Source organism: Mustela erminea, chromosome 19 (assembly GCF_009829155.1).
Source record: "Mustela erminea isolate mMusErm1 chromosome 19, mMusErm1.Pri, whole genome shotgun sequence".
Classification (NCBI taxonomy): domain Eukaryota; kingdom Metazoa; phylum Chordata; class Mammalia; order Carnivora; family Mustelidae; genus Mustela; species Mustela erminea.
In genome coordinates this window covers 14,586,082-14,605,259 of record NC_045632.1, presented here as the reverse complement: position 1 = coordinate 14,605,259, position 19,178 = coordinate 14,586,082, and the positions used below count along the sequence as shown (strand labels likewise).

At 56.8% G+C, this 19,178-nt stretch overlaps 2 protein-coding genes across 8 annotated transcripts; both read left to right on the top strand.

Annotated features, from left to right (window-relative positions):
* Nucleotides 1-125: 125 nt before the first annotated feature.
* RAB4B (RAB4B, member RAS oncogene family) lies at nt 126-8,802 on the top strand. 3 transcript variants are annotated; one of them, XM_032324093.1, is made up of 8 exons: nt 126-275; nt 1,461-1,541; nt 1,784-1,898; nt 3,270-3,332; nt 3,419-3,573; nt 4,576-4,671; nt 4,781-4,913; nt 8,431-8,802. In XM_032324093.1, the coding sequence occupies exons 1-7, from the start codon at nt 260-262 to the stop codon at nt 4,894-4,896; spliced, it is 642 nt and encodes a 213-aa protein (XP_032179984.1). In that variant the 5' UTR covers nt 126-259; the 3' UTR covers nt 4,897-4,913; nt 8,431-8,802. The 3 variants fall into 3 exon arrangements, with proteins under 3 accessions (XP_032179984.1, XP_032179982.1, XP_032179983.1); XM_032324091.1 differs by lacking the exon at nt 126-275 and adding an exon at nt 571-678; XM_032324092.1 differs by lacking the exon at nt 126-275 and having other exon boundaries at nt 1,308-1,541.
* A 1,633-nt stretch (nt 8,803-10,435) lies between these two features.
* EGLN2 (egl-9 family hypoxia inducible factor 2) lies at nt 10,436-19,122 on the top strand. 5 transcript variants are annotated; one of them, XM_032324079.1, is made up of 6 exons: nt 10,436-10,546; nt 11,562-12,634; nt 17,242-17,361; nt 17,765-17,901; nt 18,117-18,184; nt 18,441-18,519. In XM_032324079.1, the coding sequence occupies exons 2-6, from the start codon at nt 11,798-11,800 to the stop codon at nt 18,494-18,496; spliced, it is 1,218 nt and encodes a 405-aa protein (XP_032179970.1). In that variant the 5' UTR covers nt 10,436-10,546; nt 11,562-11,797; the 3' UTR covers nt 18,497-18,519. The 5 variants fall into 5 exon arrangements, with proteins under 5 accessions (XP_032179970.1, XP_032179973.1, XP_032179974.1 ...); XM_032324080.1 differs by lacking the exon at nt 10,436-10,546 and adding an exon at nt 10,747-10,898; XM_032324081.1 differs by lacking the exon at nt 10,436-10,546 and adding an exon at nt 10,909-11,000.
* The last annotated feature ends 56 nt before the right edge of the window (nt 19,123-19,178 follow it).

The window sequence follows — 19,178 nt, the reverse complement described above, 5'->3', positions numbered from 1 at the left end:
TCCCTTCTCGCGCCGCCAATCCTCGCCTTTTGTCCCGCCTGCCGGCCGTCGAGCTCACCAATCCCTGCCTCTGGGAAGCGTGGCCTGGTATCCCGCAGCCCTAGCGGGTCGCGCCGTAGGAAGGTGGAGGCGGAAGTGGCGGCGCCGGCCCCGGGAGTAGGAAGGAGCCGGGGCTGCAGCCGGAGTGGAGCGGCTGCCAGCCGAGGAGCAGGCGCGGCCGCGGCGCCATATTGCGGCCCCAAGCGGCCGCGACCGAGTCATGGCCGAGACCTACGGTGAGGGTGGTGGGTCGAAGTCGGGGTCTGGGGTCTGGGCCCAGGGAGGATGCGGCCTTTGGGGAGTGGGGCGGGGCCTTATGTGCCAGGGGGCGGGGTCTGGCATTGGGCAGGGCCTAGTGGATGCTGGGAGGGGTTTAGTGGGTCCGAGGCTGAGCTCCATCGATTTGGGCGGAGCCTGAGGGTCTGGTGTGTGGGTTAAACGGGTCTGGGGCGGGATTTGAGGGAACCAGTCTTGATGGACCTGCGCAGGCCTTGAGGGAAAGGGTAGGTCTTAATGTGTCGGGGCGGAGCCTGAGTGGATGGGGTGGGGCTGACTTTATGAATGGCAGGGCTGGAGGATGGTGGGCTGGGAGAACCCCGAGGGGATGCTGTGGACGCTGGGACTGCTCTGGCTTGAGAGGTCTGCAGTGGGGTTGGGGATGAGTTGTCCTTGAATTAAGTGGTGGGAGGGACTCGTGGCAAGGGCCGAGGCTTACACTTGAGCGTGGGGGCAGAGGGAGGGGTGGAGGAACCAAGAATTGAAAGATCTGGAAGGATGGATGGATGGATGGATGGATGGATGAAGAGGAGGAGGGAGGACAGGGTGTGGTAGAAACAGCACTAGTACGAGTAAGAAGGAGCTGCGATCCTTCAACAAGCAGGGAAAAGTCGAGGGAACAAGTGCAAAGATCCTGAGGTGGGAACCAGTTTGTCATTTTCAGGGAATAGACTGAAGGTCAGCATGGTGGGAGGTGAAGTCGTGAGGGGCAAGGGCAAGCCTGTAGTCCTCGATAAGATGGTTTTCAAGAGGCTTTAACTAGGTAATAGCCAAACTTTTGAACTCTGGAGCCAGTAGACCTGGATTCGAATCCCAGCTCTGCCCAGCTATGGCATCTTGGGGAAGCCAGTTAACCTTTCTGGCCTCAGTTTCCTCATCTGGAAGATGGGGATACTCTTTAGTATCCTCCCTCATAGAGTTTTTCTGAGGAATAAGTGAGCTTGCAGTAGTGAAGAACTTTAGAACCGTGCCTGTTATGTGGTAAGCACTGTGTAAGAATTGTCTGTGACCGTTGTTACTGTTGCTCTGTTGCTGCGTGTGTCTCTTTGTCCCCTTGTAACTGTGATGGTCTCTTGGCTTCCATTTTTTTGCCCTGTATCATTCTCTCCATATGGGTTTCCCTGATCTTGGCTCCATCTGCTCAGACTTCCTCTTCAAATTCCTGGTGATTGGCAGTGCAGGAACTGGCAAATCATGTCTCCTTCATCAGTTCATTGAGAATAAGTGTGAGTTTCTGGGAGTGGTCCTGGGAGCACTGAACTGTGGGCGTGGGCATGGCGGGGGCAGGGGCAGGGCTGGCCGTAGGTACAATTCCAGTGCTGGCTGCCTGGCCCTTGCCTTTGCTAGATCCTCCTTGAGCCTCAGTCACCCCAGCAACGAGAATGGTTTGGTACAGGCTGAGGAGGCCAGGGAGGACAGGGAATCTTTTGAGCCCCTGCACTGCCTCTTCTCTCCCTCCCACTCCCAGTCAAACAGGACTCCAACCACACAATCGGCGTGGAGTTTGGATCTCGGGTGGTCAACGTGGGTGGAAAGACTGTGAAGCTCCAGATTTGGGACACAGCCGGCCAGGAGCGGTTTCGGTAGGTGGGCTGGGCTCCCAAGGGAGTGGGGCAGAGGAGAGAGGAGAGAAAATGAGAAAGCAAGACAGGGAGAGAGAGAGGTGTGTGCAGTCACTTGGAGATCTGACACAGAGCCACTGAGGGGCAGGCAAAGGGGGAAGAGAGACGGAGACTGAGTACAGGTACCTATAGCCAGAGAGAGCAAGGGTCTTGGAGAGGGAGCAGGGATAGCGAGGGAAAATGATGTTGAGAAAGAAGCATAATGAAGGGACAGACCCACAGACCCTAGAGAGACTGCAGTTGATCGACCCATATGGCTGGAGGGATGGAGACTTGTGCCCAGGGAGAGGCGCCCAGGGTGGGGGCGATGGGGTGAGGTGGAAAAGGAGAGACTAAAGAGAGGGAGACTGGAAAAGAGGTACACTCAGAAAGGGACAGAGAAAGACTGAGACCCAGAAGAAGAGCAAGGTAAGGGTGATAAAGAGACACAGAGAGAAACATGTCAGAGCCAGAGACAGGGAGGGTGGGACAGGTGAAGGCACAGAGATGGAGATATGGATGTGTGTGGCAGAGGGGAGAGAACTGTGTAGGGCGGGGCACACAGTATGTCTTCAGGAAAGGTCTGTAGACAAGGTGGTCGATGCCTGGAAACCCGGAGTTGGAGAAACAGAGACGGAGAGAGGAGGGACATGAGGGAGTCGAGTCCATGGAGAGGTGTGCCCCCAGGCCAGCACCAAGTAGCTGCTAAGTTAATATTGGTGTGTTGATCCACTGAGCAAAAGAGACAGAAAGAGGGCCAAGGATATATGGCTTGTGCTGGGCTTAATGCTTATGGAATGATTGCCCAGGTTCGAGGGGGACCCAGACAGAGATTCGGGCCCTGGGAACAGGGCCTCCCAGAGATGGGGCAGAAGAGGGACAAGCAGATGTCCTTGCAGAGCACTTGGTCAGGACTGGGCAAAGGGGAGATGGCAGGAAATGAGGAATGAGCGAATGGATGAGAAATCAAGAGTGAGGTTGAGAGGACCAGAGCCAGAGTGACAGACAGAAATGGAGAGCCCTTGGGAATGAGAGAGACACACATGTAAGAGAGAGACGGAAAGACACAGACCAGTGAAGAGATACAGAAAGACAGAGACACAGAGAGAGTCGAAGACAGGCAGACACTCCGACAAGAGGCAGACAGACAGACCACTAAGAGAGCCAGAGATTGAGGGAGACAAAGGGAGCAGCAGAGAAGGGAATTGTGCTGAAACCAGACCATCGCCAGCTTTGGGGGGATGGGCCAGCAGTAAAGGGGGGGCTCCGAACCACTAGTCTCTCTCCGCAGAGGGGGGCAATCTCAGGGCAGACCCCAGCCTCGGGGGTGACTGGGTCCCCCTGGCCCCACAGGTCGGTGACGCGGAGTTACTACCGAGGGGCGGCTGGAGCCCTGTTGGTGTATGACATCACCAGGTGGGTGCACGGAGAGGGTGGGGCGGGGCCGGGCGGGACCCCCAGACTATGCCTGCCTCCCTTCCTCCTCTCTCCCTTCTCCTTAGCCGGGAGACATACAACTCGCTGGCCGCTTGGCTGACAGATGCCCGCACGCTGGCCAGCCCCAACATCGTGGTCATCCTCTGTGGCAACAAGAAAGACCTGGACCCGGAGCGCGAGGTCACTTTCCTGGAGGCCTCTCGCTTTGCCCAGGAGAACGGTGAGGACTCTGTGGTGGACCAGTGGGGAAGGGGGCCTCAGCAGAGAAGCAGGAGCTGTCCACTGGGGCCCGTGGGCCTCCCGGCTGTCTGTGGCTGTGCCTAGCAGGGCAGTGTGGACACTGAGAGGTCTGGGTTCAGATTCGAGTGTTGCCACACGTCAGCTGTCTTTCTTTACCTGGGGAGTGGGAATCACAGTGTTTCTGCCCGCATAGCGCAGGCTGGTTTAGGGGATCGGTCCCTGGGGAGCCCTCAGCACTGCCTGGACAAGGCAGCGGGCCCTGGGTTAACCGCCGTCAATAAGTGCAGGCTGTTGGCGTGACGCGGAGGTTGCAAATTCCGACGACCCAGGGAGACTGGCCTGTTTTGTGAGTAAGGGAGAGAGGACAGGGTAGACTCCAAGTTAGCAGGCAGTAGCCTTAGGGGCATGGGCAGGACTGACAGCCACATCCAAAGATATGTGAGTGTAAACTCATTTGAAAACTTCTGTGTTGGCCAGACATCTACTAAGCTCAGGGTCTGTCCGTGTCCCTCCAGGTTTGGAGGATGTTTTTTTGCCATCTGAAAAGATGTGGGCTGGAGTCCTGGCTCTTACTTTCTGTGAGGCCTTGTCATGTGGCTCAAGGGTGGACCGTGGTGGGCCTGGGCCTGTCCTAGCAGAGCTGGGAACATAGCTGTAAAGACACCCTGGGCCCAGGACTTGCGGGAAGGGAGTCAGGACCCTTTCCAGAGAGGTCAGGGCTGGGATAGAGGAGGCACAGGGGGCTGTGGGAGCCCAGGGGGCTAGGAGGGCACCTGATCATGCTGGGAGGTCAGGGAGGACTTTCTGGAGGAGGCGGTTTGTAAGCCGGAACCACCTGGGGAGGGGGGCCTTCCATGGCAGGGCAGCAGCCTGAACAAGGTCCTGGAGTGAGGGCAGAGGTGGAATGCTTGAGGAGCAGAATGAGAGGTGGTCAGTCAGAGTCAAGGGGAGGGTGGGGACTGACTGAGGCCCTGCCCCTCAGAGCTAATGTTCCTGGAGACTAGCGCCCTCACGGGTGAGAACGTGGAAGAGGCTTTCCTGAAGTGTGCCCGCACCATCCTGAACAAGATCGACTCAGGTGAGGCCCCTGACTGCCCAGAGTGGGAGTGGGAGTGGGAGCGGAAGGCAGGGCCCAAAGGTCTCCAGGGGACCATTCCTGACCTCTTCCCTGCCCCCCCACCTCCCAGGCGAGCTCGACCCCGAGAGGATGGGCTCGGGCATTCAGTACGGGGATGCCTCCCTTCGCCAGCTGCGGCAGCCTCGGAGCGCCCAGGCCGTCGCCCCTCAGCCATGTGGCTGCTGAGATGTGCACGGAGCCAGGTGGGAGCCTGGGGCCCTGGGATGGCAGGGGTAGGGTCCCGGGGAATACTGAACAGAGACAGAGACACAGAAAAGAAGAGGCCATGAGAGAAAGTGAGAAAGAGGCAAAAACAGTCGAGTGAAAGGAGCCATTATCCTGGCCTTGGGGATGTCCTTTCCATCTTGCTACCAGCTCTCTGCCTGGGATCTCTGACCCACCCATGCCTAATTCAGCAAATATTTATTGAGTGTCCGCTGTGTGCTAGGTCCTGTTCAAGCAGTAGGCCAAACAGACAGTCCCTGCCCCTGTGAAGCCAACATGCTCTTGGGAGGAGACAGGCAATAAGCAAGACACATGAGAAAATGACGTGGTAGTTAAGAAGATAAGAGCTGTGCAGAAAAATAAAGGGAAAGTCAGGGTGGGTAAAAGGTGAGCAGTGGAGATATTACGTGATGAGGGAAACCCTCACTGAAAAGGTGACATTTGACCAAAGACCTTAAGGAGGGGAATGGAGCTGGGGGGTTCATATGGGTCTCTGGGGGATGAGTGTTCTAGGCAGAGAGAAAAGCCAGTGCAAAGGGCCTGAGGTAGGGGCATGCCTGGCCTGGGTCAGGAAGTCCATGGAGGCCAGTGTGGCTGGAGCAGAGTATGTGTGTGTGTTTGGGGTGGGGGGGAGGGAGGGAGAAGATGAGGTTAGGTATGGGGGAAACAGATTGGATAGGGCCTTGTTGTCTATGAGGAGGAGGTTCTGGGTTGTACCCTGGGTTGGATGGGAGCCATGGGAGGGCTCTGAGCGGAGAAGGGACAGGACCTGATTCAGGTGTTCCCAGGATCCCTCTGGCCACATATAGAGGAGAGGAGGGGATGGGCAGGAGTGGTTCCTGAGAGACCAGTGAGAGACTACTGCAGAGTCAAGCTGAGAGACAGTGGTGGACAGGATGGGGGGACAGGCAGAGGAGGGACTGAGACATGGCTAGGTTTGTTTCCTCCCTGGTCTCTGTAGTCTTGCCCCCTCTTGATGTAGCCACTGGGTCTTTCTAAAGCACAAATCTGATCCTGTCCTTCCCCCGTTTAAAACCACCCATGGCTCCCAGGGTCCATGGGACAGAGCCGAAGCTCATAGCCTGGTGTGTGCCCCGCCAGCCTCACCTGCCTCAACTCACACCTCTCCCCACCGCTCAGGCTGCTGCAGACACCCTGAAGTTCTTCCCGTTTCTCTGGGTCTTCATTCATGCTGTTCCCTCTGTCAGAAACACTGTTCCTTCCCTCTCTTCCCTCCTCCCCCTCCTTCCCCTCCTCCAGGAAGCCATGCTTCCCCTGTGCTTGGTCCACACTCCTTGCTGGGCTTGCAGGATCCTACAGGATAAGGTCCCATCCCCACCTCTTCGGGAGTGTGTATGTCCTGCCAATTCGCCCTGTGCTTCACAACCCCCCCCACACCCCCCTCCCTCCCCACCTCCCCTGCTTCCAGCCATTGGCGGCTCCAGGGTGGCTATGGGGAAAAGTGCTCAGACCTTGGATATACTTTGAAGGCAGAGCCAACATGAATTCCTGATGAATGGATGTGGCATTTGAGAGAGAGGAGTCAAGGGTGAGTGTTTTGGGCAGCCCTGTTTCCTTCCACACCCCTGCATCTGCTGTGGCTCCGCTGGGGCGTATCTGTCCTCCAACCTCCTCTCTTTTTTCTTTCTTTTGATTTTATTTATTTATTTGATAGCGATTACAAGTAGTCAGAGAGGCAGGCAGGGAGAGAGGAGGAAGAAGGCTCCCCGCTGAGCAGAGAGTCCGATGTAGGACTCCATCCCTGGACCCTGAGACCATGACCTGAGCCAAAGGCAGAGGCTTTAACCCACTGAGCCACCCAGGTGCCCCTCCAACCTCCTTTCTTGCACCAACTACCCCTTGTCATCTGGTCATTGCCAGACCCTTGTCACCTTCCCACTCGTGACCACTACCTCTAGCTGGCTGGTCTCACAGGTGCTCTCTACTCTTTAAAACATTCAGCTCTGAACATTCAGTCATTATTGTGTTTGTCTTCCCCATCTGAGAAGGGAAGGAGGTGACAGGGGAGAGATCCCAGACCAGGGTGCCTGGGTTTCAACTCTGACTCTGTTGCTTCCTACCTGCATGACTCTGGGCAAATTCTTTATGTATTTTTTTTTTTTTAATTTAAAGATTTTTATTTACTTATTTGACAGAGAGATAGCACAAGTAAGCAGAGCAGCAGGCAGAGGGAGAGGGAGAAGCAGGCTCCCCACTGAGCAGGGAGCCTGATGCGAGGTTCAATCCCAGGACCCAGGGACCATGACCTGAGCCGAAGGCAGCCACTTAACCCACTGAGCCACTCATGTGCCCGGGGCAAATTATTTAGACACTCTGGGTTCTCCATTTTCTCACCTGTAAAATGGTGCTAATAATAGTACCTACCTCCTTTGGGTGTTGAGAAGATTAATTACATCAATTCATGTAAAGTCCTTAGCACAGGGCCTGATGCTTACTAAAGACTTGAGAAATGAGGGCTGTTTATTTGAAAGAGCTGGGGCTTTGTAGGAATGGATGGGTGTGTTTTCTTTACCTGAGGGCTCAGAATGGCGTCCTTTTCAGGGTTTGCTCTCAATGAATCAAATGTAATAAGACCTTGCTTTTTCAAACGTTGTTGACTGCAGTCTGCAAGAGAAGATACATTTTAGTCGTCTTGATCTGATACAGTTCCACACACATCAAAGCTGAAACATGTTTTTCTAGTATTAATATTCTTTGTTTTTGTTTTTGCTTTCAGTGGAGGTGAAATTCACTTGGCATATGTTAGCCATGAAAAGGTTCCAAGAAAATGTTCCAAAACATTTTCGTTGCCCTAAGGAAACTCTGTACTCATTAAGCAGTCACGCCCCATTCCCCCCAAACTCTGACACCCAACTGCTTGGTGTCTCTAGGGACCAAATAGTCAGTATTATATATGATGCCCCTCTGATATCTTCTATTTTATTCTGTTTCATTGAAACATTGGCCAAGGCCCATCACACTGATTTCCCAGCCCACTAATGCGGTGCTGCACATTGAAATCACCTGGAGAGCTTAAAAAAAGTCTGATGCCTGGGCCTCACCCCAGAGATTCTGAAGTGCTTTCCGGATTTCTAGAAGCTCCCAGGTAATGCTATTTGTAGCTGAAGCAACAAGCACTTACTGAAGATGTCCCGCTCAGTTTGGAAAACACTGGAATGAGCCAGAGCAGTCCAGGAACACAGAGGGACACAGAGATACAAAGGGGGGGGGCGTGAAATTTAGATACTGAGATACCCCTGTGTAGACTCCAGGGGTCAGGCCTCTGAGACAAACAGGGAGATGCAGGTACCCTCAGAGTGACAGCCCCAAATTACCGGCAGATGAGAAACACAAAATCGGACAGTGCAGAAACTCTGGAAGAGAAAGGTATGGACAGACGGACACAGATAGGCAGGAAGATACCCAGAAATGAGACGTAGACACTAGCCAGGTAGACCCAGGGTCCCTTTAGTTCACCACACACTTTTTTTTCAGCTCATCCGTTCTCCAGGACCAGCCCTGCCCTTCGGGCCGGGGCCCAGACCCAGGCCCTGGGAGGCCGAGCCCCTCACCTGTCCTGGCCCCAGAGAAGCTGCCCCGCCACCTGTCCCCCTTCCCTGGCCTGGTGGGGCCTGGCTGAGGGGCAAGACTGAGCCACGGGGGAAGGGGGAATCCGTACCTGCTGCTGCTTCCTCTGTCTTGGCTAATCCCCATCCCCCCAGAACCCCTAACCATACTCGAAGAGTTCCCAAAGCCTGAGACCAGGGCATTTGGCCCCAGCTCCCCGCCATTGCGAGTACGTGTTATTTATTGCCTGGAGGCCTGTCCAGTCCCCACCACCCCCATAAAGCATTGTTTACACCTGTGTCTTGGCCTCTCTTATTTTGGGGTGATGGGGAGGGAAGGGAGACAGTAGAAGTACCCGATGGAAGAACCACGTCATGGTGTGTGGGGGTCATGTTCCTGGATTGAATGTAGCGTTGGGGGGACACTGTGACTCAGGTGGTGCTGTGGAGGGAATCTGTAACTGCCCATGTTGTGCTAAGGCATACTGGAGGCCCACCTGTGTAGCACTGGTGTCCTGTGACACGTGTGTGACAGCGTCTGTAGGCATATGTGCTGATCGTGTGTGTGACACCATTGCTCATGACTACTCTGTGCCCTTGGTGACTGTATCCATGAGGCTGGGGTTGTTTGGGACCAAGGCTAGGAAACGGAAATTCAGGCCTCTACGTGATCTCCATGCATGTTGGTCCCAGACTCTGTCTGATTGTTGCGTTTGACTGTGCGTTTATGCCCTGAAGTCTGTGTTTGTCTTGTGTGAATTTGGCACCCTTGATACAGCTGTGTGTGACCATGAACCCTGAGTAGGGTAGGCCTTTGTGCAACCCTGACTTGTGCATACTTCAGACTAGTGTCTATCTCTTTGTGTCCTGGTGAACTGATAGTCGCAAGTACCCTGCCAGGGACAGGTGCAACCCCATCAGAACATCCCCAACTTCTCTGCCATCCCCAAGTCCGCACTAGCCCACCCACAGGGTAGGCCTGAGCCCCTGACCATCCGGCCCCCCAACCTGGCCTTGGTAGAGGGAGCGCGGCGTTTAAATAACCTCATCTGCATAGTCCTTTCAGACTGGGTCACCCAAAATGTTCTTAGACCCGAGGCTGTTATACAAAAGTCTTCTCTGCTTGCGGGGCGTGGCTTTCCTAAGTTGCTTTTTTCAGATTCCCACAATTTTTCCCGAAAGGACAGGGTGGAACGGGTCATACTGTGGCATCCCTTTCAGTCTCTTCCTCTATCAGGGATGTTCCGCACATTTTTTCCTCCGTTATAGAAAGTGCTTACGTAAATTACTTACTAATATGTGTATTTACGTACATTTTTTTTTAAAAGATTTTATTTATTAATTTGACAGAAATCACAAGTAGACGGAGAGGCAGCCAGAGAGAGAGAGAGAGGGAAGCAGGCTCTCTGCTGAGCAGAGAGCCCGATGCGGGACTCGATCCCAGGACTCTGAGATCATGACCTGAGCCGAAGGCAGCGGCTTAACCCACTGAGCCACCCAGGCGCCCCTATTTACGTACATTTTTAAACTAACTGCGCAGCCATTGGCCTATCAGAGCTCTATTCTGGGGCTGCGAGGAGGGGCTGACCATGTAAATAACATGATTTGCATGCTACTGTCCAGCCCGGCTACACGTCATTCTCCGGCGCTCAGGACTCTGATAGAGTGGGCTGGCCTATGCAAATAACCATATTTGTATATCCCTCCCACGTCGCTTGGTCTAACCCCTGAGCTAACCCCAACACTTGCCGGATCTAGCCCTTTCTAACAGACTTCTTCCCCTCGCCCATAAGGGGAGGAGTGCAGTATGCAAATGACCGACCCATTTCCCCTATCTCGAGATAGGGGGTGTGTTCTGAACGTCTTCGCTACGCCCCGCGCGGCTCGCGCCTGCGCACGCACGGTCTTCTCCGCGGGCGCAGTCACGTGCCCACCGGGCGAGGCGGGGGCGGAGCGTCGCGGGAGGTGGGGGCGGGGTATGGCGCGCTGTGCGGCGCTGGGCGGCTGGCACAAACGACGGCGGCGAGGCCGGAGGAAAAAGCTCGGTGAGGAGAGCTCTGGGAGGAAAGGGGCGAAGAAGGCGCTCGAGCCGGGGCGCCGACGCGAGCCGGGCGTAGTATGGGGACGCGCGCCGGCCGGCGTGGCCGAGCGCGGCGACCCCGGGAAGGGAAGGGTGGGGGTAGGGCGTGGGGGAGGGAACGCGCCGGGCACGTTGAGTGCCGGCCGTTTGGGGGGGGGTGGGGGCGGAGAGCGCGCGCCGGCGAAGGGGGAGGGGAGGAAGGGGGCGCTGGGTGCGAGCGGTCGGTAGGCCCGGTCTCCGTCGCTTACAGCGCCCCGAGCGGGGAGGCCCGCGCCAAAGCGGCTTGGGAGGGGCCGCCTTCTCCTGTCCGTCCCCGAGTGCGTGAACCCTCCCCCGCCCTTCCCCCCCGTCGTCGTGGACCCTCCTCCCGCGGCTGCCTTCCGTCTGTCTGTCTGTCTTAGGCCCTCCCTTCCGTCTGGGTGTGTGTCAGCCGCCGGCAGGCTTCCTCCCGTTGGGCTTAGGTTGACCCTTCCGCCCCGTTCTGTCCGGCTGTCTCAGGACCGCCCTCCCAGCTTCTCCCCGGTCGGCGTTTCCGTCTCTGGGCCCCCCATTCTCTTTGTCTCTGGGCTCCCCGGTTTGCTCTATCTGTGGAGCACCCCGTTCCCGCCGTGTGTCTCTGGAATCCCCAAGCAGATCTCCCGCTCCCCACTGCTCCGGCATTCCTTTCCTACTTCAGTTCTCCTGCGTCCTTTCTGTTTGCTGTGTGTTTGTCTGAGGATGCCCTCCCCCAGCCCCCACCGCGCTTCTGTGTCTTTGGGTCATCTCCCCAGCTTCACTCCTAGGGCCGCTTCCCTCGCTGCCTCTTCTCTTCTTGATTGCACCACCCCCCATAGTTCCCATGATCTTCTCCCCAATGGCCTCAGGTTTTGGGGGACTGTGTAGCCAAGTCTGCCCTATTGCGCTGCTGCTCCTCACCCCACCTCACTCGGAGTGCCTCTGGCTCTTCTCACATTCCCTTTTTTTCCTCTCTCCCCCTTCAGCCACCCTGACGGGTCCTTTCCCAAGCCCCTAGGGGCAGCAGAGGACTTGGGGACCAGCGAGCACCCCCAGGGCACGAGAAGAGCCTCTGCTGCCTGCCCTGCCTCACCCTGCCCTACGCCAGGCTCAGCCACCCCGGCCCCGGGCAGCATCAAGTGGAGGAGGCAGAGGCGGAGGAGGGTGGCACCATGGGCCCGGGCCGTGCCCTCCATGCCCGGGGGATGAAGACGCTGCTGCCATGGACAGCCCGTGCCAGTCGCAGCCCCTGAGTCAGGCTCTCCCTCAGTTGCCGGGTTCCGTGTCAGAGCCCTTGGAGCCTGGTCGGGCCAGGATGGGGGTGGAGAGTTACCTGCCCTGTCCCCTGCTACCTTCCTACCACCGTCCAGGAGCACCTGGTGAGGCCTCGGCGGGGAGTGGGACCCCCAGGGCCACAGCCACCTCCACGACAGCTAGCCCTCTGCGGGAGGGCTTCGGCGGGCAGGATGGTGGTGAACTGCGCCCGCTGCAGAGTGAGGGTGCAGCAGCACTGGTCACCAAGGGGTGCCAGCGACTGGCGGCCCAGGGGGCCCGGCCCGAGGCCCCCAAACGGAAGTGGGCAGAGGATGGTGGGGATGCCCCAGCACCCAGCAAGCGGTCCTGGGCCAGGCAGGAGAACCAGGAGGCAGAGGCTGAAGGGGAGGGCAGCATGGGCTGCGGCAGTGGCAACGGCGAGGCCAGCGCAGGGCTGAGGGAGGAGGTGCTTCCCACTGCACCCGAGCGCCTGGCCCTGGACTATATCGTGCCCTGCATGCGGTACTACGGCATCTGTGTCAAGGACAGCTTCCTGGGGGCAGCACTGGGTGGTTGTGTGCTGGCTGAGGTGGAGGCCCTGAAGCGGAGTGGGCGCCTGCGCGACGGGCAGCTGGTGAGCCAGCGGGCTATCCCGCCACGCAGCATTCGTGGGGACCAGATTGCCTGGGTGGAAGGTCATGAGCCTGGCTGCCGAAGCATCGGGGTCCTCATGGCCCACGTGGACGCTGTGATCCGCCATTGCGCTGGGCGCCTGGGTGGCTACGTCATCAACGGGCGCACCAAGGTAAGGCCGCAAGGGCCTTGAGTGGAGGGGCCCCTTAGCACTTGCCTTCGAGGGTACCTGGTGCTCTGAGTATCAGTGCCCTTGGAGGTAGGCTTGTGGGGTCACAGAAAGATGCAGGCAGCACCAGTGGAGTAAGTGTTGGTGCTAGAGTTGGGTTTGGACTCTCCCTTACGGTGGGCACTTTGGGGGTCTGTGCGCTTTCTCTTTCCCCATTTGCCTTTCTTTTCATCTGTCCGTCTTGTCTGTCCTTTCAGGGGCCTGTCTCTGTTCTGTCCGTTTGGTCTCCCAGGCAGGAGACATAGTGGGGAGGGTGGCAGTGGTGAGACCCGTGCCAGGCTGAGGGAGGAGGTGCTGCCCACGGGCTTGGGGCTGGACCACTTTGTTCCCTGTGACATCTGTGGCCTGGACAGCTTCCTGGGTGCCTGTGTGCTGCCCTGGGGGTGGGAGTGTTCTGTCCTTCATCTTTCGTATGCTTCCCCATTCTGATGCTTGTCCTGTATCCTTCCTGTCTGTCCATCACTGTGTTTTTGTCCATTCTGACCTTTTCTTTCTCTGTTTTGTGTCTCTTCTTGGTTTCTTTTATTCTTTTTTTACAGTAGTTGTTAACCAGTTTTTTTGGGGGGGGTGGACATGGGCTTTTTTGAGAATTTGCTGAAACCACAGATCCTTTTTAAAGAAAAATGCTCTTTTGTCTAGTTTATGGGCAGTCATCAGTGTCTCTTGAGCCTCTAGCTGCCCGTTTGAGAACCTAGGTCAGGAGCTCTCCACAAGACAGTGGTCTTTTGGGGCTTTCTGGCCTTCTGACACAATAATTCTCTTCATAGAGGGGTGAAAGGGCTCTGACCTTGAGTCCAGGACAAGTGTCTTTTGGCCAAGGCCCCTGCAGGGAGTGCCTGCTGCACACCAGTGATTACTGGCTGATGGCAGGGCTGTTTGCTTTGCTCAGGGCATGTGGCTGCGCTCCTCATGTCTCCCTCCTCCCTCCGATCCCATCTTGGGTTCTGCCTCTGTACAGCTTCTGTCTCCGGCTGGAACTGGCTCAGGGACCCAGGCTACCTCGGGCCAAGGCCAGCATCCTCCCCGTCCAGCTAGGACTTGTCCTACTTCTCCCTGCCTCCTGTTACTTGATAGCTGGAGAGTCAGAGGAGGCCTTCCCTGGGCTCTGCTCCTGTGCAGGCAGGAGTGATAAGAGGGAGCCTCCCTGGCTTCAAGGGGCTCAGCATCTTCACCCCAGATCATGCATCCTCACAGAAGGGAGTGTGAGGGGAGAGTGGGAGAGCTGAACGGCCCATGGCGGCACGCTTTCCTCAGCCTCAGTTTGCTTATCCACAGGATAGGAAAATACAGTTAAGTCCCCAGCTAGTCTTCGGTAGTTTTAGGAGGGGAGGGCAAAGTAGATTGAGCAGATGTTTCCCCCTTGGTGCCTTGGATGTGGTTTGGGCCAGGGCCCCAGCTAGGATTGCAGGCTTGGGAGGGTGGTTGGGACTATTTTAGCTCTGGGTGACTTCTGTTGTCCTGGGAGGTAAGAACAAACTTGGCTAGACTGAGATGGGCAGGGGAGCCAACCCGGTCACTGGAGTTCCTCTTAGACACCCCCACCAAACCCATAAGACACCTGTTCCAGGCTTCCCCACCTTCAACAGGCAACCTCTGGACTTCCTCCCCAGGCTCTGAAATAAGAGTGTGGTGTACCGAGGTGGGTGGTCACAGAGGTGGTCAGGGCCCACATCACCAGTGTGGCTGGAGCCAGCCCCAACCTGCCTGTTGGTCACTCCGGAATGGAGCTCCTATGTTCTGTTCTCCCAGCTGTCTCTAGTCTCTCTGCTCTGCTGACCTGCAGGTGGGAGAGAGTTGGCTCCGCTGGCATCAGGGACAACCATAGGGGACCACAGGGAGAGCCTGGCTGGCTTGGTTGCCCCTTTAAGAGCAGCTTGGAGGTGGGGCCTGCTGTCATTGGCTCAGTCCCCAGTTTCTGCTGGACTCTGGGGGTGTGGGTGTGGGTGTGGGTGTTGGGGCTTTTGGCATATTGTCACTAATAGCCTTTTAATTCTTTAGTCTCCTGGCTGTGATGCTAGCTGCCCCTTCTCTGAGATGGGAGGGTGAGGAGCAGGCTTTTATGTCATTCTGCTTGTTGTCCTTTTCCCTTGTGGGGGCAGGAAGTAGGTGCTTCTCTGTGGCCAGAGGATACCCCCACCTTCTCTACCAAGGTGTATATGTGGAGGGATTGGTGGGAGTTTAAAGGGCCTGTTTCTCTGTCTAGGCTTCATGCATGACTCCCCTTCCACACCAGAATACAGACACTGTCCCTGCCTGCACGGTGGGAAACCCTGTGTGAGGGTGTGCAGGGCAGGATGCCGTGGAGGCCCGGAGACCCAGAGTGCTTTCTCTAAGCAGCTACTGCCTGGGCACTAGGGAGACACTCCTGGCCCCAAGGGCTTCCACGGGACTGCCTGTTGGGCCAGTACTAGGTAAACAAACATCCCGACTGATCTCACATCTTGGGGGGTGGTGGATATGGAAAAATGAGCAGAGATGCCTTCAGCTGAAGTACTCAAGGTGCCCTTTGATCTGAGATGTGAATAACAAGGAGCACCAGGGGATGTGTGTCCCAGGCAGGGGCAGAGGCCTTATGGATGAGCGTGACCTGGTCAGAGAGCAGTTAGGAGGCCTGAGAGGCTATAGCGGAGTAAAGGCAGTGGTAGCAGAGATTGGTGGCCTTGGAGGCTGAGTCTGTGGGATGTGGTGGGGGTTCTTGAAGGGATTGAGCAGTGAAGAGCTGGAGGAAAGTGTCTCTGGCTACTGTGTGGAGGTGGACTGTGGGCAAGAGGCTGCAGCCCTGGACCCTGTCGCCACCCTTGTGCAGACCCAGCAGTCTCTGCTTGGATTCTCTCTGGGGAGGGCAGTGAGTCACTGCACCCCCCCTGGGCATGGCCACTTTTTTCTCTCCCAGTGAGGTGGTTGCTCAGAGCACTGACCCATTTATAGGGAGTGAACAGTATAGAGAAGGTTCTCCTGAACCTGGGGATTGTGGGGGCCAAGGTCTTGCCCAAGTGCCTCCAAGACTCTCCACTGCTGGGTGGCCTTACTCAGCTGCAGGCCTCCTGGCCTCTTTCCTAGGGTGGGTGCTGGGGTGCTTCGAGTCCACACACGTTTAATGCAGAGCTGTGGACTGCTCATGCTGGGGAGAGCCTTGGGAGTACCATGTTGGAAAAAGGCTGAGGATTGAGTCAGCCTGGCCTGCCCGGGAACGCTAGGCCAGCCTCCTGTTTGGGCAGCAGATGCCCATCTTTTTGATCAGGAATGTTTATCCTAGGGCTGTTTTACGGGGCTGCGACCCACAGGTATAGCTGAGCGTTAGTGGGGAGCAGCAGGTGGCAGCTGGAATAAGTGCGGGCCAAGGTGTCAAGACAGAATGGTCCACAAGCTGGAGAGTCTGCACGCCAGTACTCCCCTGTTTGCCTTATACCGCCCTCCTGAGTAGCTGAGGGTAGGACAGGGACTCTTTTTTAAAATGTCATTTCAGCCTGTCCTTTGACTTTCCATCATGTGACAGGCACTGTGCTTGGTGCCCTCCCAAACATTTGTCTTACTGAATTCCCACAACTGCCTGTGAAGTAGTTTGTCAGCTCCATTTCACGGATGAGGAACCTGAGGCAGGAAGCGTAGTCTCCCACCTGATGTTACTGCTGGTGTGGCAGGCAGCACTGGGCCTTGAAGCTGCGAGTTAGGTCTGAAGGAACTTGTGGGCCCTTTCCCTCCCTCCACATCCACTTTTCTGGTGGCTCCCTGATGAGAAACAGCCGAGGACTCCACGTGGTCAAGGGGGACAACAGCCACCAGGGAGAGGAGGTCAGAACCTGTGGCTAGACCTGTACACACACAAGCCACGGTCTGCGGGGGGTCATCGCCAGGTCTGTAAGCAGAGGAGGCGTTCATTAGTTTGTTGAACGGGTGAGGCCATTGAGGCTCGTTCAGGTCATGGGACTGTCAGGGACTACCCAGCAGGTTGTCCTTGAGCTCAGATTCTAGTCACAGTGGGGGTTTTGATACTTGTTTATATGTGTAGGAAACACTGTTTATCTAGTGGGGTTTTTTGGTAGTCAGGGGCAGCAGTTCTCAACATTGCTGTTCTCAACATTACGGTTATTTGGGGAAACTTGAAAAATTCCAGGCTCCACCTTAGACCAAGTATTTCTGAACCGCTGAGGTGGGCCTGGGCATCAGCATCCCAGATGATTCCATGCTGAAGCCAAGGTCAAGAAGCCCAGGTGCAGGGCTGTGAGGCCACATCCCTCCATCCCTCCATGTAAATTGGTTTTATTCTGAAAGGTCTGGTTGGGGCAGGGAGTCAGGTTATCTTTAAAAACTCAAACCCTCAGTTACTCATCAAGCGCTGTCTGGGTGCCAGGCTCTGGCCGTGTATGGGGAGGGGGCTGTCGCGCCCCAAGAGCTAAGGTTCCTTGGCTGACGAAGAAAGTCTGGGCGAGAGTCCTTGGAGGAGTCTGGGGAGAGACGAGGGGCTATGAGGGGTGAGAAAGAGGAGGTAATGGCTGCCTCCCCAAATATCCCTGCCTCGCCCTCTAAGCCCCCTCCTGTCTGTCCGTCAGGCCATGGTGGCGTGCTACCCAGGCAACGGACTGGGGTACGTGAGGCATGTCGACAATCCCCACGGCGACGGGCGCTGCATCACCTGTATCTATTACCTGAATCAGAACTGGGACGTCAAGGTAGGGGGTGGGAGAGTGAGGGTTGGGGTGGGAGGGAGGATGAGGTGGCTGCATCCCCTCCATTTTGTGCTTCTGGCATTCTCCCGTTCCTCATATGGGCCCAGAGCAGGGCAGTGCAGTGCCGTCTGCTGGCTGGCTCCCTCTTCCTGGGCAATGGCACCATCTTGTCTCCAGCTGACCTGGTGGTGGCAGCACCCCCATCCCATTTCCTGTCTCTAGGAGTTTCCTGCCCGCCTCCATGGTGGTGCAGACTCTGGCTGTCATCACTCTGGGAGCCTGAGTGGTGGGAGGGAGGGATGTGTGCGGCCATCGGAGCACAGGGGGCAGGGGGCAGGGGGTGCAAGGCAGGGGCTACAGGCCTTGCATCCGCCATCTCTTGCCTCATCCTCTGGCCTGCCCTCAGGTGCATGGCGGCCTGCTGCAGATCTTCCCTGAGGGCCGGCCTGTGGTTGCCAACATCGAGCCCCTCTTCGATCGGTTGCTCATTTTCTGGTCTGATCGGCGGAACCCCCACGAGGTGAAACCAGCCTATGCCACCAGGTATGACTGGTATTTGGGCGGATGAGCTCAGGTCTGCTCTGTGCCAGCAAAATCTTGTCCGACCCCAGGAGGGGCTAGGAAGTGAAGCACTGAGAGGGGCTGAGGTGGGACAGAACCAGGCTCAGAAGGGTGAACTGTGGTGTCACTGTGGATGTGGTGGCTGGAATTGAAGACAAGTGTCGCTAACTGCCCTTCCGGGCTGCTCTGGTCCCCAGGTACGCCATCACTGTCTGGTATTTTGATGCTAAGGAGCGGGCAGCAGCCAAAGACAAGTATCAGCTAGGTACCTGCTTCCCAAATGGCATCCCCTCTCTCGAGCCCTTCCTATTCCATGTACGTCACACGTCCTCAAGTCCCTTACCCACTTCAGTCTCTTCCTAAATTTTGCAACTCCTTTTTTCTCTCCTCTGTCCTCTTCCCTAGACAGCCCTCTCTCTTGGCACCCCCAGCATGCGGTCCTCTCCTCCATCTTCCCGCGTTTTTCTTGGCTTCTGGGTCCCTTCCCTGATGACTCCTGTCTCCTCTCATCTCACCCCTAGCATCTGGACAGAAAGGTGTCCAAGTACCTGTGTCACAGCCAACCACGCCCACCTAGTGGCCAGCCCCAGAGCTGCATGGACAGACAGCTTGCCCTGACTTCGGGAGAGCCTTCGGCCCCGTGCTGCCGGCCCAGCAGCCCACCACCCTTGGTGCCTGCGCCCTTTACGCCAGCGCTGCTGCTTCCAGCTTTGCCTCTGTCCTGCCTGGTGTGGAGGGCTCCCTCTGATGCTGAGGACCAAGGAGGAGGAGAGACATCTGCTGCCCTGGGACGGGGGCTGGGCTTGTGACCTGGGCTTGTGACCTGGGCTGGAGCCGGTATTGGGAGCGGCCATCGCTGGAGCTGGGGCCCTGTGGCTCACCCTGTCTGGCTGTGCTCCTCTCGGATGTGGAGAGTTGGTAGGAGGCATTGCCACCTCCCACCAGGATCCCACCAGGATGCAGGATCGAGGGTTGGGGATGTCACGGCCTCTTACTGGCAAAGGTTTGTTGGGGGGACAATATCCCCAAGCCCCCCACTCCCCCAGCCTGGAATGTGAAGTGACTCCCCAGCCCCTATGGCCATGGCACCTTGTGGACTAGGCCGCCACTGCGTGGGCAGGAGAAATGGTGCAGGGGGGAGCATGGGCGTGAAGAGTCCTGTCAGCCAAGAAAGAAATAAAAGTTTACCTCAGAGCTGCAAAACGTGATTCTCCCGCTCCCTCTTACTGGTAAGGAGACCTGTTTGTCTGCGGTTTGGG

Coding starts and splice junctions, on each gene's coding strand:
- RAB4B (XM_032324091.1), top strand. CDS start 597: ATGAATGGCAGGGCTGGAGGATGGTGGGCTGGGAGAACCCCGAGGGGA. Junction 3,574..4,575: donor TCGCTTTGCCCAGGAGAACG/GTGAGGACTCTG, acceptor CCTGCCCCTCAG/AGCTAATGTTCCTGGAGACT. Junction 4,672..4,780: donor CCTGAACAAGATCGACTCAG/GTGAGGCCCCTG, acceptor CCCACCTCCCAG/GCGAGCTCGACCCCGAGAGG.
- EGLN2 (XM_032324079.1), top strand. CDS start 11,798: ATGGACAGCCCGTGCCAGTCGCAGCCCCTGAGTCAGGCTCTCCCTCAG. Junction 17,362..17,764: donor ATCAGAACTGGGACGTCAAG/GTAGGGGGTGGG, acceptor GCCTGCCCTCAG/GTGCATGGCGGCCTGCTGCA. Junction 17,902..18,116: donor AAACCAGCCTATGCCACCAG/GTATGACTGGTA, acceptor TCTGGTCCCCAG/GTACGCCATCACTGTCTGGT.